The sequence below is a fragment of the Ixodes scapularis genome, unplaced genomic scaffold (genome assembly GCF_016920785.2).
Source record: "Ixodes scapularis isolate PalLabHiFi unplaced genomic scaffold, ASM1692078v2 PGA_scaffold3__209_contigs__length_174095766, whole genome shotgun sequence".
NCBI classification, from domain to species: domain Eukaryota; kingdom Metazoa; phylum Arthropoda; class Arachnida; order Ixodida; family Ixodidae; genus Ixodes; species Ixodes scapularis.
Window position 1 is genome coordinate 168,154,233 of NW_024609868.1, and position 17,217 is coordinate 168,171,449.

At 44.5% G+C, this 17,217-nt stretch overlaps 1 protein-coding gene across 1 annotated transcript; it reads right to left on the reverse strand.

The window, feature by feature from the left end:
• Positions 1–305: 305 nt before the first annotated feature.
• Positions 306–5,104, reverse strand: LOC8041063 (histidine-rich glycoprotein-like). Its single transcript, XM_002414373.2, has 2 exons — positions 5,053–5,104; positions 306–865 (listed from the first exon to the last, which is right to left on the reverse strand). Exons 1-2 carry the CDS (start codon positions 5,102–5,104, stop codon positions 306–308), a joined length of 612 nt encoding a protein of 203 aa, XP_002414418.2.
• Positions 5,105–17,217: the final 12,113 nt, after the last annotated feature.

The following is a 17,217-nucleotide window of genomic DNA, read 5'->3' on the forward strand; positions in this document are numbered from 1 at the left end:
CTTTTTTTTGATGGCCTGCTTTGTGTTGAGTACCATTTTACATAGTTTGAGGGTCTTATGCTGTTTTAAGAAAAGTAAGAATATATGGTCTTTGGATGAATTGATCGCAACCTAGCGTAACTTTTAGAAATCGAATAACCCGAATTCCTCAAAAAATAAAAAGCCAAACTTGCCAAAATAGCTGGCTGATTCCTGCATGAATGCCTATAAGCTTAAATTCGCGCTGATATTCATATTATAAAACAACAAGAATAGCATTAGTGGCACGTGTCTATTTTATTGAAGACCTCTGTTTCAAAAAATGTTCAGTATCTGTCGTACTCATGTCCATGGCCATTGTAATAGTTGTTGTAATAGCGTCGTGGTGGCTGCGTGTAGTAGTAATAGGGCGTTTGCGTGTGAAAGAACACGATCGGCGACTTCTTGTGGTGGTGCTTGGAATATTGCTTTTGGGATTTCTTGAGGCTCTTTTGTAACTTCTTCAGCCATTTGTGTCCACAGTCGTGGTGGTTTTGATGGTGCTCTCTTACAATGACATGCTTCACCTTCGGCGGAGGCTCCTTGACCAGCACATGCACGGGGTCATTGTGCACTTTCTCTTCCTTGATTATCACCCGCTCCTTGATCAGTTGCTTGTCGCCGTAGCCATCCTGCTTCAGATCCCCGTGGCCCCACTCCAAGCCTCCTCCGTTCTCGGGGTGCTGGTGATGCACCGGTAATGGCCTGGCGTGGTGGTGCGACGGAGCCGGGTGGTGATATGCCGGCCGCACTATGGTGTGGAGAGCTGGGTGGTTGTGGTGGTGGGCGGGTATATGCTTGGATGATCTGACGATGATCACGTCCTTGCCATCCGCCGCCACCAGTCCTGAAGACGTAAAACAAAATGTTGCATGTAAACGCCGTTATACGCGATAACATTTTTTTTCTCACAATCATTTATTGATGAGCGAAAAATAATTATTTTCCTTACACTTCAATTAACTCCCCAACGTTTTATAGCGTGGGAAACTTCAGTTTTAAATAACCAATACTAAAACAATCACATTGGTAAATTTCGAAGAAAAAATGAAACTTGAAAACATTTAAATGTTTTGAAGCGAACCAAGGCAATGTTTACGAGAGAAAACAGAGTGCCTTAGGCCAGGGAGAAGTATCGCAAATCAGAACTACACCTGGTGACAATATTGGTCACGTTTGGTTATCTTTGCTATTTCGTTGATTAGAGTAAATATAACACATGCCTATAGATGAACAGTTTTTTTTTAGTAACGCCGCGCAAAATGCTATAATCAATTGTGGACACCGGCCTCACAATCTTATGCGCATAACATTTGAAGCCAGGGATCATTAAGTTGCATCTTCGCGGATGTCGAAAACGCGTTCACTAAACTTATTCGATTCAATGCTTATGTATGTTTAGCTCCATTGCAGCGGCCGGTTGCACCCAGATACCTCTTTGATTTATGTCAGCATCCAAAGCTATCGTACTTTGTCGTACCTCGACTAATGGGCGGTTTATTAAGAACTGATTGGTAACGTTGATGGAACTATTTTGAGACCAGACTCCAAATTACCTCGGTAACTTAACCCCGCAACGCTGGGCTACTGTGGTAACTTACAGTCATATCTCGACGAAAGCTCCAACAAAAACACCGAACATGGTGAAATATAGGAAGTATTATTCAGACGTCATCGAACGGTAGTGCGGGAATGAATCCTGAACTTAAGCTGCCGATACCTAGCCAAGCATAGCCAAACTATAATGCGCGAACGGGTTTTATGGTTCACAATGATACACATTCAAATAACTGCAACGAGCTAAATTATCTTTATGTTGCATGTTTAATCTTATGGTAACTGAAACACAATAAAACAACTCACAAAACACGGAGGAAAAGAAACGGAGATAAGTGCTGTGCGCTGTTTTATCATGTTTAAGTACCAACGAGCTCAAATTACTACTTTATATGTAATAAGATTCTAAACTCTTAGAATATCTTTTGGATATTTTGGCCATGAATTATTTCCGATCACTCGGAAATTATCCATGGTTAACGAGCGAATTACAGCGTTCAATTCTTTGCAAAAACAATGTGTCTAAAAGCCGTAAACTCGATCGACATATACAACCGTTGCCTTCGATCTGTATACAAATCGTTTTTTTTCTTGTTTTTTTTTATGAAATGAAATAGCTTGTCGCAGTTCAACAGCAGTACTTCTATAACAATCCCTTATCGGTTGTGAAAATTTCACCGACACAACTAATATAATTAACTCTGCATTAAACGAGAGAGTTAATCATCAAACCGTATCAGTATTAAACACAAAGCGAGTTATAGTTACACAGTTGCACCGACACCTCCACTTTTAATGCTTCTTTTCTACCCCAGACCTCAATTGAGTGGAATTTCCTTCCCGCACATATAGTCTCAATAACTATCACTGTTGATTTAAAAAAAGTTATTACCAACTTTTTAACATATGTTATGTAATGCGTGTTTTTTGCCTCACTCAATTATGTTTCTTCTATGTGTTAACCACCCACTCCCGTCTGTAATGCCTTAGGGCCCTGGCGGAATATTAAATGAAATAAAATGAAATGAAAGTATTTAATGCATTTAACGACTACTTCGCAAATATCGACACCAACATAACGTATCTTCCGTACACGAATTGATCCACTGTGACAACAAATATTAACCTAAATGACAAGATGCCTTTCTTCATCGCGTGAGTCCAAAGAAAAGATCTGAAATATTTAACGCACTAAAGTACTTCTTCGTTGGGTTGCGACAAAATACAGGTGATACAACTGAAAACAGTGCTCTAACATCACAAAACCATTGAGTGATGTCATCAATAAACGTTTTGATATAAGCCCTAACCGATTCAATCAAAATAGCCGAATTAACCCCGGTATTTAAGAAAAGACAAATTAATACCACAGAACTCCTGACCTATTGCTATACATCATGTTCTCACAGAAGTAATTGAAAAGCAACTGATTGTCCTTACGTATGTCTGTATTTTTTCGTCCTCTTTCGGTTCGAGCCTTTTAACCTTTTAAACCATCTGCACGAACGATCCCCGACCAAAGTTTTATTGGAACTGAGCAAATGTCTCACTGAAAACATTCTAATTGCTTCAGGGCTATATTGATATATAAAAATATCAACAAAGTGAGCGATAATAAAAATAATAAAAATTACAAAATATAAAAAGGTTTATTTGCAATGGGAATTCTCGTAGGCCTATCCAAATTGTTTGACCTACATACACAGAACGTTTTACCACTGAAAGTAAGCACATACTAAATATGAGATTTACCCCTGCATCTAACGAAAAGTTTCATCACTAATAGACATCCATTTGTCAATTTATCAGGCACAGTACCAACAACACAATCTATTACGATCGGAGATTCCGAAAGCTCAATTCATGGTTCCTATTTTTTTGTAACATTTACAAATAACCTCGATAATTCAGAACAAAAATATTGCGGTCATGCCGATTATATTATTTTTTTTTAATTTAGTGCTAGCGTTTTACAGAAGAGCCTAACGAAGCCAACCGTAGTTTAGAAACACCTAGCAAATGGACTCGCTGATAACATTAATTCTGAACATAGCAGAAACAAAATATATATTTTTGATCTGCGAAAAAAAAATTCATATTCAGCACATTCCAATTGTCCTTTAAAAGTGTAAACTTTATTCGAGTCCACCATGCGTAATGCTTAGGACTTACCCTAGACCATCAACTGACATGTCATCAAAGCGTGGCAAAAAAAAGAAATGAGATGAAAAGGGTAGAAAAAGACACGTGTCAAGCGCAGCTATATAGAAATATTCAAAATGTATCAAAATTGCAAAATACATTTTTTCTAAAAAGACCCTCAGAACTCATTGTTAATTCAGACTCATAATTGTACGGATTATCTGTTTAAACACAGACATACAAAACAACACTAAAATCCATAGAAACTGCCAGAATACAGCACATCTAGGTTCAAACACATCGGGGCGCCCTGCTGCGATGTGTTTGAACCTCGCCACGCAGAACCCAATCTTGGAAGCTGCGCCGCTAGTGGGCTACAAGTTCCGTCACTCTTCGCATTTTATTCGAAACCGATGTACGTACGCAGAAACTGTCTTTTTGCCTTGTTCTTCTTTGTTTGTCCTTTTCTTTCTTAACTGTTAGAATAATTTCTTCTTTTAATATTGCGTTATAATTGTATAGTGTCTTTTTCCTCGCTTTTCAATTGGTTTAAAATATTTGTCTATCACCTCAGTACCACAATAGCTCCTTTTCTTTGTGCAACTTTGCTCTCGTTTATTTATAATGTGGTTTCTTTAATTGATAGTAAATGTTGGTGTAACTTCTGATCGCTTACAAATAATGCATTTATACTTTTTGTTAGCATTAGGAGGACTGCTAGAAACTTATGTCTTAACCACTTTTTAAAAAAAGCTGGACTTGAATTTACCTTCACCGGAAAACACGTGTTACGAAACTGTAGCAAAACGAAAACAAGTGCCCGCGCAGCATTGCGGGATTGCAGCGCTGTGTAAACTATGCTTGATTTGAGACTTAGCACCTTAGCTACCAGTGCACAAAAAAGAACGGAATAATTGCATCGTTAATACGTCATATAGTTTACTATACTCTCGCCTTTGTACGTTTTGATCTGGATTATCACTGTAGCAACGTGCGGCTGTGTAAATACATTTGCATGGTAGACGGCAAAGTCCTCAGGTTTTCAGGGCCACTGCAGTCGCCACGTTGCATATCTACCGAGGAGGCACCATACGCCATCTTCAGGCAAACTAATATTCCTCGGTCTAAAGTACCTCACAGAGAGATTGACTTCAACATAGAAATGACACGGAAACACAATCGACAAGGACAAGATTAGAGGAAATAAATAGGATGAGCGCATTTTTCCTTGAATCTTCTTCGATGTCCTCGTTTATTGCGGTATTTGTGTTCTAGTTCTGCTTGTACTTTTAGCCCGATACAATCTGAGCACATCTAATTCACGTCAGTACTCACCGAATAGTGGCACAAGAAGGAACGCCACGCTCAGCGTCGCTGCTAATCTCATAACTTACCGTTTTCCCAAATTGCTGGGACAAGAGCTGTGTTTCCACACCTTTTATCCATGTCGTTGGCGGCTCAAGTTGCATTGTTTCTTTGTCGCCCTAAAATTACAGCTCCTGCAGAGTCCTACAGCTGTGGGGCTCGCCCTAAGTCCCCTATATTAGAACCCAACGCTGGAAAACAAAGGAGGCGAGGCAAAGAGTTGCTACATTACACCGCGTTTATTTAGGAGTGTTTACCGAGACAAGTGCGTCATCTAAAAGTCGGCGCCTGGAAAGAAACAAGTTCAGAGAACGCTCGCTCTGCCTATCTAGAGGCTCCACCCTTTATTTATTTGCCACGGTTTCAAATTAATTGCGATCGCGCATCCTGTAACAATTTTTAGGCTTAACGGTTTCATCCCAGTGCAGATAGGAACCAGGAAAACCGAAATTTAATACAAAAATTTACCTGCATACGACGTAACCACTTTATGAATTGTATTGATTATTAAAACAACGCTTTGCGATGTATTAGTAAATAGCAGTGTATACCTAATAGAGGGCCGTTCCACCTGATATTGTGTATCTGTGTGTGAACCGCTCCTTTTCCTTATAATTTGTTTGCTTGATTAAACTTATGAGTTGAAACTGTTGCATTATTCTGGTTGTTAGCTACCTGCCGCGTCCGACGCACAAGCCTTATTGGATTATATGGGTAAAAAGCGAAATGTATTAAAAAATAAAAAAAAATTGTATTTTATGGTATTGCTTGCGGGAACCTCGGGTGGAGCCTTCGGTTTTTAATGACAGCTTAAGAAATACAGTGCGTGGTGAGTACCCGTACATGTCATTATTTCGAAGCAGCCAATCACATTGCAGCATTATCTGATAAAAACGGCAGAAAAGGAACCACGAATTAAGAAACATAAAGATGATAGGCCACGCCCTGCTCTACTTAAGCTGTCACTGCAACCGTTTTGCACGTTGGTGCGTTGCCAAATTGCCCCAAAGGCAGGCGTCTCCTAACGAGCGATACTGCTCAGCCCTCACCAAAGTAGCTTTCTTTATATGAAAACTAAACAGGGTACTTGATGACATCTTTAATATTTTAGGATTGTGAAGGGTCTAGGGAATGCTGATGGTAGTGAGAAGTGCAGAGCGTTCGGCGAAGGGAGCGTGCGTGTGTTATTTTCGACGAGGTTATCGAGAGTATTTACAGCTTATAGACACCTACGTCTCATCCACAATCTGTTAAAAATGAGTAAAAGCATGATAATGTTTGAAACAAAACCTTCTGAAAAACTCTCAAGCAACTATGTAAATAGTGGTAACGCTAAAAAGAAACGCATTTATTATTTGTTTTAGAGTAAGGACACGTTATTTAAGTGTTCTCGTGGTTAGTCAACTCATAAAATAAAACAGAGTGGAATTGGGGAAATAGAAGTGCAGCCGAAAAGCAAAATTTTGGGGTCGGCAAACGTTACAAGAATCATCAAAAAGTTAGAATTTCACTCTCTTCAGGTGTCGACAACATAAGCTCGGAGTCTCTAATTATTGTTAAAATTTAGCTATCTAATGCTTGCTAAACGTTTTTAGCAAATCTGCGATACAGGTTGCATTCCCGAACATTGGAGGGCCGGGAGGGTCATTCCTTTGCTCAAACTGGCTGACGCATTGTCCTTATAACTTTTCACCCATGTCACTCATCAGTATTCCGAGCAAACTCGCTAAACATGTATTTACTCCCATCTCGCGAGATTCTTAGAGTTTATTACCTTTTTATTCCCAGCATATATATATTTCGCAGGTCATTTTTATTCAAGATTCAGCTTTTGTGTTTCACAGAAATTCGACATTCCATTTTTTACCGTGTATCACAAACGAACTACATACTTAAGGATTTTTAAAGGCCTTCGTCATGAATAAACTTGTGTCTTGCTTCGTGTTAGGAAAGCTCAAGACATTCCCGTTAAGCCACCCAGTGTGTTTTGTCTCACTTGGTACATAACAACAACGCAAAAGAATGGTTGGTCCTCGTAATGCGAACAGCCGCTTGCGAGGTGATTGCCAATAAACGATGTCGAAAACAATTAGGGTGGAGATACATAGTTACGTTTGAAACGCATTTGACTGCGTTGCGTCGACCAGTGACCACGAGTCATCGGGTCATAAAGTGTTTTGTGTGAAGCGTGCCAACGAATTCAATGAGTGGCTTGGCAAGCAGCTTTTGATATAGGAACGTCCTGGCTAGTCAAAATTGTAATGTGGTACAACTGCTTCAACGCTATGAAAGCAGAAAACGCCACTACAACGCGACTGGCCAGCTGCGCTCATGACGACTAAATTCTACCGAAACCGAAGGTTCTTTGTCGACGTCAGTTCGTTTTAGGTGCGGTTGTATGGCGGGAAAACAAACGTTGATTTCGGTTTCGTTTATTTATTTTGTGCAAACTGTTAAGCTTTGTAGAATTGTATAAAAATATTGAGCATATTGCTAGGTCCCTACAAAGTAGAAAAAAAACACTATTTTCAATAAAGAAAATTAAAATCGCTTTAATGGTCACTTTAAGGGGTATCCACTAGAGGTATTATTTCCGGGGAGGGACAGGCGAAACCAGCGGTGCTCTCTTCCTGACTCAGATGTTCACACAAAATACGGGTAACCGAGGGGGATATCAGTTTTATCAGATGCATTTACCGGTCGCATTCTCGACAACGGGGTGACCGGGCTCGGTGGACGCTGTCGAAAGTAGATAAATAGGGGCGTACATAAAACGGCAATATGTCATTATGACAGCAGCGCTGTTAGAAGCAGAAAAGGATAAACTGCTTCCTGCAAAAACTATATTTATATTTGCCTCCTGAATGCGTGGATTCAACACAAAAAACGTAGAATCCGAAACCAGCTATATGAGGATTGGCTTCCGGACGGAATCGATGAATATGGAAGACTCCTTCAGGTGCCTCCGACGGCATGCGCAACAGCGCAAGTCGCAACACGTTAAGCCATATGAGGATTTTTTTTCCTCGCGCCTAAGACGCGTCGGCGTCTTCCGGCGTCGTAGCACGTCGCTTGAGGTCACACACGACAATGATACGCGCGCCAGGCGCCGATGTCTGCCTCGACCTAGAGCACTATATAGCTCCTACGAAGCAGAGTAGCGCAATCCTTTGATCCGCATGTTTCGCCGACAACATGGCCGACAGAGCGGCTCGGCGCGAGTCACGTGATGCTCAGGGTTCCAGGAGGCGGCCCGTCCTATGGGAGAATACATGGAGAGCGACTCAACACGGCTGATTAAAAAATAAACGCCGAGTTCACACTTCTCGAAACTAGTCTGTCGTGAAGTTGGTAAAGCACCAAACACTTTATCAAAGTTTTAATAATATTGTATATGTGTGAAAATTGTGAGGAGGCAATTTCCAAGGCAATGGCGTTTGAAGCAGAGAATTGTTATACGCAGGGGAGATGCGCTTTATGGATTGGCCGGAGCGGGTCACGTGAATGGTGTGACGTCGCCGCGTCGTCTGCTGCATGATGATGCTCAGGCAGTTTTTAAAACAAATTACGTTATGACATGGCACACAACGTGGCGCAAATTATTGCAAACTGTTCCTTTATTATGTCCAAAAATATTGTCGTTCTGTACATCCCCAAAATATTCAAGAAACAGCGATTTTCTCGCGTTCTCCATGCATTTGTGACTGGAGTTGGAACCCCCGGGCGTTCGCTGCTAGTCGCCGAGAGAGGGCGTTCTGGATTGCGCTACTCCGCTCCGAAGCAGCTATATAGTGCTCTACCTCGACCAAGCCTCGGCGTCGCGCCGGAAGTGGCTTGCCAGGCAGCAACCACTCAGAGTCATACGGGACGGAAGTGAAGCCGGTAGCTCCCGGCGCGCCCTCTGAAGCATCCAGTTGTCATTCTACACGCAGATGCATGCAGACGCGTGCAGCAAGATGCACGAGAGTCTTGGGATTGAAATGTAAGCATCTTTAACGCAAAAAAAAAAAGAAAGCTTCCTAAGCGTTAAATAAATTGCTTTGTGCAGCGCTAATACACTGTAAAAAGGTTGCTGTCGCCGCTTATATGATGATTTAGGCCCAGTCAATCTGGCGACACTGCACAGCGCCCGACCAGACCGACGCGGGTTAGCGCGCGGCCCCATGGGGTTGCTCGTCCCTTCTCCCGTTAGTTGCCGCTGACGCGGAGAGACGCGGACGCCGACAAAACGCGTCCTTGGGGTTCGGCCTAAGGCGATCCGGATGCAACCGCCAGATTCCCGCTCAGGAAAAAGTTGCCAAACAGAGGAACAAAATACTGCCAATTGCGAAGAGATCACACGCTAAGGCCGAAACTGTTTGTGCAGCATCCCGTCAATCGCGCTCGTTAAACTCCATCTGCCAGTGATCAATGGTCCGTGTAATACTGCCTTACTCCACCACGAGAATTTACTGCATGCGGTGGAGTGGTTCTCTTATATTTAGGAGTCTATGACGTGCATTTTCTAGAGGTGCCTTTTTGTTAGGGTGACCATATTTCTCAAGGTAGAAAACGGGTGGGGGGGGGGGGGGGTAATAAAGTTTGAGTTTGGGAGAAAACATTGAATGAAATAACTGCTCACAGTTTAGTTGCATGCACTCATGCACTCATTTGGAAGGTCCTGCTTCGGGTCCTTCGTCGGTGTGGGCGTATTTTGCCGCACAAGTAGCATTGCTCGCAACGTTGAGACAAGAAGGCGAGACTTCTCGCTTGTCCACATGGAGTCCATAATTGAAAAGACGCGCTCCACTGCAGCCGTCGTTCCAGGGAAGCACAGAGCCAGTTCCACAACCCGGGAAATCCCGGCGCAGCATACATTTTCTGTTTTCATCTCTTTAAAGACTTCCCCTCATCTCTCAGAGACTGTAATACCTGAAGAGTTCCAATCTTCTAGTTTCTTTTCAATGCTTTTCTTGACAAGGGTCCACTGGTGAAATAGTGCCTCTTCAAAGTCTTCTTTTGTTGTAAGCTCAAGGAATGACAGCAATTCTTCGAGGCTGCTTTGAATTTCTTGCCATTCTGGCATTTTTCGTAGTAGTACCCATTTCAGGTTTGCAGTAGCTCCATAGCTATCTTGCCATTTGTCGAGGTATTCTATGCAGGTTCCATAGAAGTCACGCACCACTTTCATGAAATCATTTTCTTTGATGCTACCAGCTTCAACAAGCTCTCGGAGATGACGTTTAACATCCGTTGTCACGAACAGCTCTTGTTTTCTGGCCACAAGCACATCTCTTAGAGTGGCTATGTTCAAGGCTGCTTCTGTTGCAGAGATGTCCGTTTTTTCAAGTAAGGCCACTGTTTTTTGGAACATGTTTGTCTGAATCTTTGTAAATAGAAGCCACAGCTCAGTGCATGGGTGTTCAAAATGTGCTTTCAACACCGCCGGGCACTTTTCCTGCGAGAGAAAATAAGAGCGCAGCCCTTCAAATATTTTCAGAATTCGCTCAAGTGCTGGACCGAGTGACAGGAAACGCGTGCTTCCATGTTCCAGAAGTTTGGCATACTCTATGTCAGCAAACGCACAAAACTCCTTGAGTTCTTCCACTCTCACTGTGTATATGTGGAAGTACTTGTAAACCTTTACGGCGAAGCTCTCCACGTCAAAGGGCAAGCAATCGACTCCTGACTGCAGGCAGTTGTGCACGATGTGGGCACCACATCCAATGCCAATAACGTTCCTCCCCAGAGCTTTCTGCAGCTTTCGCCACACATTGTTCTGCCCCAATCGCTTGGCGCCACCGAAGTTTGTGTTCGTGTTGTCTGCACAAAGACCCACAACCTTGGTCTGCAGGGAATACTTCTCAATGACCGTATTGAGATACGAAGTTTGGAGGTTGGATGTTTCGCCACTGAGAGAAGAGAACTCCAGCACTTTTGTTTGTACCCCGCTTCTTGGATCAAAGTACCTCACCAGGACAGGAAACATCTTTTTCTCTTTCCTGTTCGACGCATCTACACTCAGCGTGACGTAGGAACAGTTGTTGAGACTTGCTGTCAGTTCTTCCAACGACAAGGGTGCCAAGACATTGCAGATTATAACTTCGCACTTTGTACGCGGGCGGCGGAGAAAAGCTCACCGGAGAAAAGCTCACCGGAGAAAAGCTCACCGGAGAAAAGCTCACCGGAGATAAGCTCACCGGAGAAAAGCTCACCGCAAAACCGGCAGATGCGGAGAAAAGCTCACCGGCCTTTGAGCGGATGCAGAGAGAAGCTCGCCGATTTTTTTAACTGAGCGGATTCTGCGTCAAACGTGGCAATTTAACACAATTCGCATCCGACACTTCATTAAACATATGTCCTCGTTTTTATAATATTCTTGAAGTAAAAACGACAAAAATTTATTGACAGCTGACAGTGCGCCGTCGACGTAGCTCCGTCAGATAAAAAAGGTTTGCTCTTTGCGAGCTAATATGAATAGCGGTAAGTGAACCGTTTCAGCTCCGAATATTGTGTTTGTTGATGTAATCAGTGTCCGCTACGCTGTTTTCTTTCTGTTAATTTCACTAACAAAGCTTTAGCTGCGAACAACCGTCTTGTGGTGTTTGTTGTCTTCGCTCCGTCGTCGTCGTTTGAGCGGTTTTCATCATGTATAACGTTTACCAACTCGCCACATTTGCTACCTTACAGAAGAACAACAGTGCGAGTGTGCGGCTCTGAAGGTCTGGGGTGGCTCATAGGGCGCTATCACGCAAAGGCAATGGTTGGAAACACCAGCACGAACGTCTATAAAACGTGCATGTTCGTGAAAGAAAGAAGCCTCGATATCCTACTGACTGTTTTATCCTGTTTTCAAAAGTTAGCAAAAGCTCCAAAAAGAATTACAGGCACCGCGTTGTTGCGGATGCACTTTCGGATTTTTGGTATTAACAGTTTTGATTTTTAGGTTTTAGGCAGACATTATTAAGTTTCCGAAATTTTTTCCTCTTCTTCAAGTTCATAAAGTTTTCAGTTAGGCTCTCGTTGCCTAGAGAGTAAGCCACAGAAAATACTCGCCCGCATTTATTATTTTGGTAGCAGTGTAGCTTAGTAAATAAGCTTAGCAAATATTACAAAAAATGAATTTTTTTTTGTTACAAAGTTGACGAATTTTGATAATAATAAATTAATATATGTTACGCATGACCCAACAGCCTCCATATAAATAGAAGAAAAAAAATCGGCAAGCGTTTCTCCGCATACGCTCAATGGCCGGTGAGCTTTTCTCCGCATCCACCGGTTTCGCGGTGAGCTTTTCTCCGGTGAGCTTTTCTCCGGTGAGCTTTTCTCCGGTGAGCTTTTCTCCGGGATTCTTGTACGCGCACTACAGTACTTGGGCTGGAAGAGGTTTATTATCAGTTGCGACGTACAGTCATTAGACCGAAATGTCTGCCCGTGTCTGATGGTGTGGTAGGCGAACAACGCCTCTGCAGCGGCCACTTTGTCAGCATTAGAGTTTTGAAGGAAAAACGAAGACACGCTGGCACTCACGGACCTGGCCTTCTCGGCGTTCTTATGCTTCTGACTTCCGAAGTGCTGGCTGATGTCGCCACGGCCTCCATGCGCAAGGGAAAAACACGTTCCACAGGTTCGACAAAGAACTCTGCTGTTACAGTAGGTTGGGCTAAGAAACGTATACTCATTGCGAAGATCTTCGTTGAAAGCACACGTGCGTTTCTTCGCCATTTTCGAAAAATAGTGTAGTGTTGGCAACCGAGATTCTACATGCGTGCTATACCCAATAACTCAAAAGAATATTTCTACACACGCGTCGAGAAAAAGTGTTTGTGGGCAACAACAGTTATACATATTACTCTCTGGGTAATATTTTCAAGTACCTACTGTTATTTTTGTAAAATACACTTTTAACGAGCAGGCATAGTTTCGGTTTGCTTCAGCTCGCTTGGTGCCAATTTCTAAACTATGCGCTCCTGCGAAAATGGGACATGATTCTTTATTGGGTCAAAAATAAGGGACGGCAAAAACGGACCTCAAAAACGGGACTGTCCCGGCCAAAACGGGACGTCTGGTCACCCTACTTTTTGTGCTTCCGGCTACGAGTGGCGCGAACTCTGGGGGCCGCATAGGCATCTGGCTGTTTTACCCATAGGCCCAGGCCGCGTTCTAGGAACTGGGGGATCATGGGTACACTCGCGTTGGTAGCTCTTCCTTTGGATCGTCTTACATGGCCGACGACGTTCCCTTATCTTCTCGTGTTAGCTATGATTGCCTTGTGTTTTTTTTTTTCATGTTTTCAAATGTACTTTTATTGCTTAGAAGTGCCTTCGTCTCGTTCCGAGTGCTGTATTGCTTGCGTATATCTATCGTTTCCTCCCGTTTTTCGTCGTTTTCGACGCGGGCATCGACGGACACCACGCACTAAGCTGAGTGCTGCTTTTGCCACCACGCTCCATCGCGCTCCAAGCTTGCTCATCTAGTTTATTCGACCCGCATAGAATCCCAAGAAATCGTTTTCGAACATCAGTAAAAACGTTACCGGCAAAACTTGAGCAACGAAGTCGGCAATCGCGGCGCCAAGCCGTCCGCACTTCGGTTTGACCGTTCACGCTGGCTTTCTTGACAATATTTCTGAACGTCGCGCTCACGAGTGCTGCTTGCTCGCTCAACATGAGGGACGCTGCTTTGTCGTTTCGATTCATGTGTCCTTTAGATGACTGCGATGCCGTTCGAGTGTTCGGTGTACCTTTGGCAGCGTTTGTGAACAACCGCCCACCCAGCAAAGCAATTTCACGCCTTCGAGCGTCGGAGGTTTATGATCGCGGGAGTTTATAGACCCGTTCACGCATAATATACCGCGCTGTCGAAGTAAAGGTTACTGGCGCGATTGCAAGGCGTAGTTCCTCTTCTCGTTTTCACGAAAGCGAACGCATTTGAAACGTTGGATCAAGCGACACGGCTAGCAGCTCCATCACAGCTTCGCTTGCGCGTGTTGGCTATCCGCGAGGGCCGGCGGCTCATCGTCGCGCGGATTTAGTTGACAAGCGTATTCCGATTATTCTAAAAGAAGAGCGGCATGTCATTTTTCATTGTTTTTTGCTTGAGCGTGTGCCAGGTTCAGAATGCTTCGATTTCGTTTAATGCACGTGCGTATGCGCGTAACTTTTGCGTGTTCGCTTGGAGACCTGTCTAACGCCGTCTGCGTCTTATTTGAACGGCGATAAAGCTGAAGTGTCTAAAGTGATCTAAAGTAACACGAGGTTTAGAGCTAACAGCAAGTATTTCTCAGTCTGGTCCAACTCTAACGCATATTAGTTGCGGTTCGGTTCACTTGGAAATACCTCTTGAAACTGTTTGTCATGTGACCCTACTTTTCAAACATTGACTGAACTGTCATTTCTTCGGGAGGTCATGGAATCCCAGGAGACACAGCTTTCACCAGGTCTTTCGACTAAGAAAGTAAAGGACTTTTCATCTGCGTTAGTGGAGAGCCATATCTGTTAACACGCTGCTGCGCAGCTGGAGCCCAAATGCACATAATCTCCGCTTACACGATGTTTAAAGGCCAAGAAGTGCAGAACATTTTTCTTCATACCACCACCACTTTTGACGTAGTCATCAGGGCTACTGTGCAGGCTTAGATAAGCGTCACAAAACAATACACAGCACATGCCGTGCTCAGCCAGGATGGATCGGTCAGCAACGAATCCTGTGCCTGCAAGGCCAGAAAAGGTGGTGTCTGCAAGCACGTAACTGCTCTGATTTGGGCTCATGCTGTACCTGGAAAGGAAAGGGCGAAACTTTGTGCCAGATTCTCTGGCTAGGAACGAGGGAGCAAGGGAGTGGGGCCCATTTTCTTCAAATAGAGGCGCAAGCACAGCTGTCTTCAAAGAACTGGGCTTCGTCAAGCACGGGGCGGACAAAGCGAAAACTAAGAAGAAAGCAACAGAAGTATATATGAACGTCTCGCAGGCAGCCATCAGAAAGCTGCAAACAAATTTTGTGGAGAAAAAATCGCTTTCAATGTTTGCAAAGGCGATTGAATAAGCTGCATTTACACCAGTGCCAAGAAAGGTCTAAGATGTCCAGAATCACCCCGACTTGCAAGACGCTTCTTGTGTGCATCGCACAAGCCTGCCCGTCAACGAGTGGAGGACGTACTAAATACCCCCCAAGACCCGTGCGCCTTAAACCTCATAGAAACACAACACCTAAACACGGAAACACGTGGCCAAAGCAGAAGCAGGCTTTGTCACTCTGAACGCGGAAAACAAAAAAGTGAAAGCCGTTTACCACTTCCTGTAACGCCGAATTGGAGCGCAGCTCTTGAGGAGGAGTGAAGGGTACTCAGGGGGGGACGTTTTTCGGGGGGTCACGTGACATAGGGGAAAGGGTCAGGTGACCCCCGAGGGCACGTGACCTTGTTGGGGTCACGTGACCTCGGGGGACGGGGGAGGGGTCCACGTGCAGGGGGGAGTCACGTGCCCCCCCGAGGTCACGTGACCCGAACAAGGTCCCGTGACCTCGGGGCAGGGGTCACGTGACTCCCCAGGTCACGTGACCAAAATTTCCCGCTAGATTTAGCAGGAAAATTTCCCCGCTGGATTTAGCGGGGACATTTTTCCGCTAGATTTAGCGGGGAAATTTGTCCACTAGATTTAGCGGGGAAAATTTTCCGTCAGATTTAGCGGGGAAATTTTTTCCGCTAGATTTAGCGGGGAAATTTTTCCGCTAGATCTAGCAAGGAAATTTTTCCGCTAAATTTAGCCGGAAAAGTTTTCTGCTAAATTTAGCGGGGAAATTTTTCCGCTAGATTTAGCGGGGAAATTTTTCTGCTAGATCTAGCGGGGAAATTTTTCTGCTAGATTTAGCGGGGAAATTTACCCATAATGCACCGCGCGGTTACGCCAATGGCAACGCCGACGCCGACGCCGCTCAAGCCGGGAACGGGCGCCTGAGAGAGCGCTCTAAAAACATCGTAAAACGGCCAACAGCAATGACGGATAAAGAAGTTCATGAAAAGCATCTTCGAAGGTGCATGCTCTAAAACGCGTCACATGCAGGTAGGGATAGAGAACGAAGCGGCCACCCTGAAGTGGTACAAGAGGAAGAAGAAAGTCAAGGTCTTCAGGGTTGGTTTGTAGGTCTACCCTAACCTTTCAGTTTTGGGGGCGTTACCTGATGGACTTCTGTGGGATGTAGCCATCCACGAGTATGGGCTAGTTGAGCTAAAACTTTATTGAAAATCGCTTTGAGGGGGACTTCAAAATTTTTTAAAGGGTGTGAAGGGGGTTTCAAGAATTTCTGAGATGTTTGAAGGGGGCACCGATGTTTCCTGGTGGGTTCGCTGGCCCCGTCAGAGGCTCTCCTGAAATGTCTGAAGTGCCCTTTACAATGCCTTGAAATGTCTGAAAGCCTGTGAAGAACTTTTTTAGTGGGGTCGGGAAAACCTTCATGCTTCTTGGGGTGTCTCTGGGGCCACGAATTAGATGAAAAAAAAACGCAAGTCGCAGAATTAGAACATAGCTGCTTATTGTTCGTGACGGGAGAAAAATAAGTATTTGGAGAATGCCGATCGTATGTGTGTACGGTCAGATTTTTATTACTGCTCTTCTATGAACATGAGTGGGCTTCTTAACCCGTCTACCATTGCCCGGGTGTTCGGTCGTCAAGGAGGCCACTGTGGGCGACCGTCACATGTGGAGAATTGACGAGTCACGGGCCGAATGGTGTTGGCCGAGCGGCGTTTCGAGGCAAACGCTATCCTGTCCGCTCGAGGCGAAATCCGTGCAACAAGCTTTGCTTGTTGCACGAATAATAAAAAAAAGGGCAAGCCGAGAGCAACCGGTTGTTCAGAAACAGGAACGCGGGGTAGATGGCGAGAGCGAAGCGGGAGCGACTCGTTCCGGGAACCGGTTCCTCCGTGGGGGACGGTCCCAAAAAAGGAGAAAATAAACAGAACCATTTTGCTTTGCACCAAAGTCGGACGTCGTCGTCAAAAAAACGAATGGCAACTGCAACCCAAACTGCGGTTATCTCCGCCGGGCGATGGGGAGAGGGTGCAGGGCCACGTCTCCAGCGGTCGGCGGTAGAGAGTGGTAACCAGGGGAGGCCACAGTGGGGAGGCCAGGAGGCCAGTGTAGCCATTTTTGCTCGGCT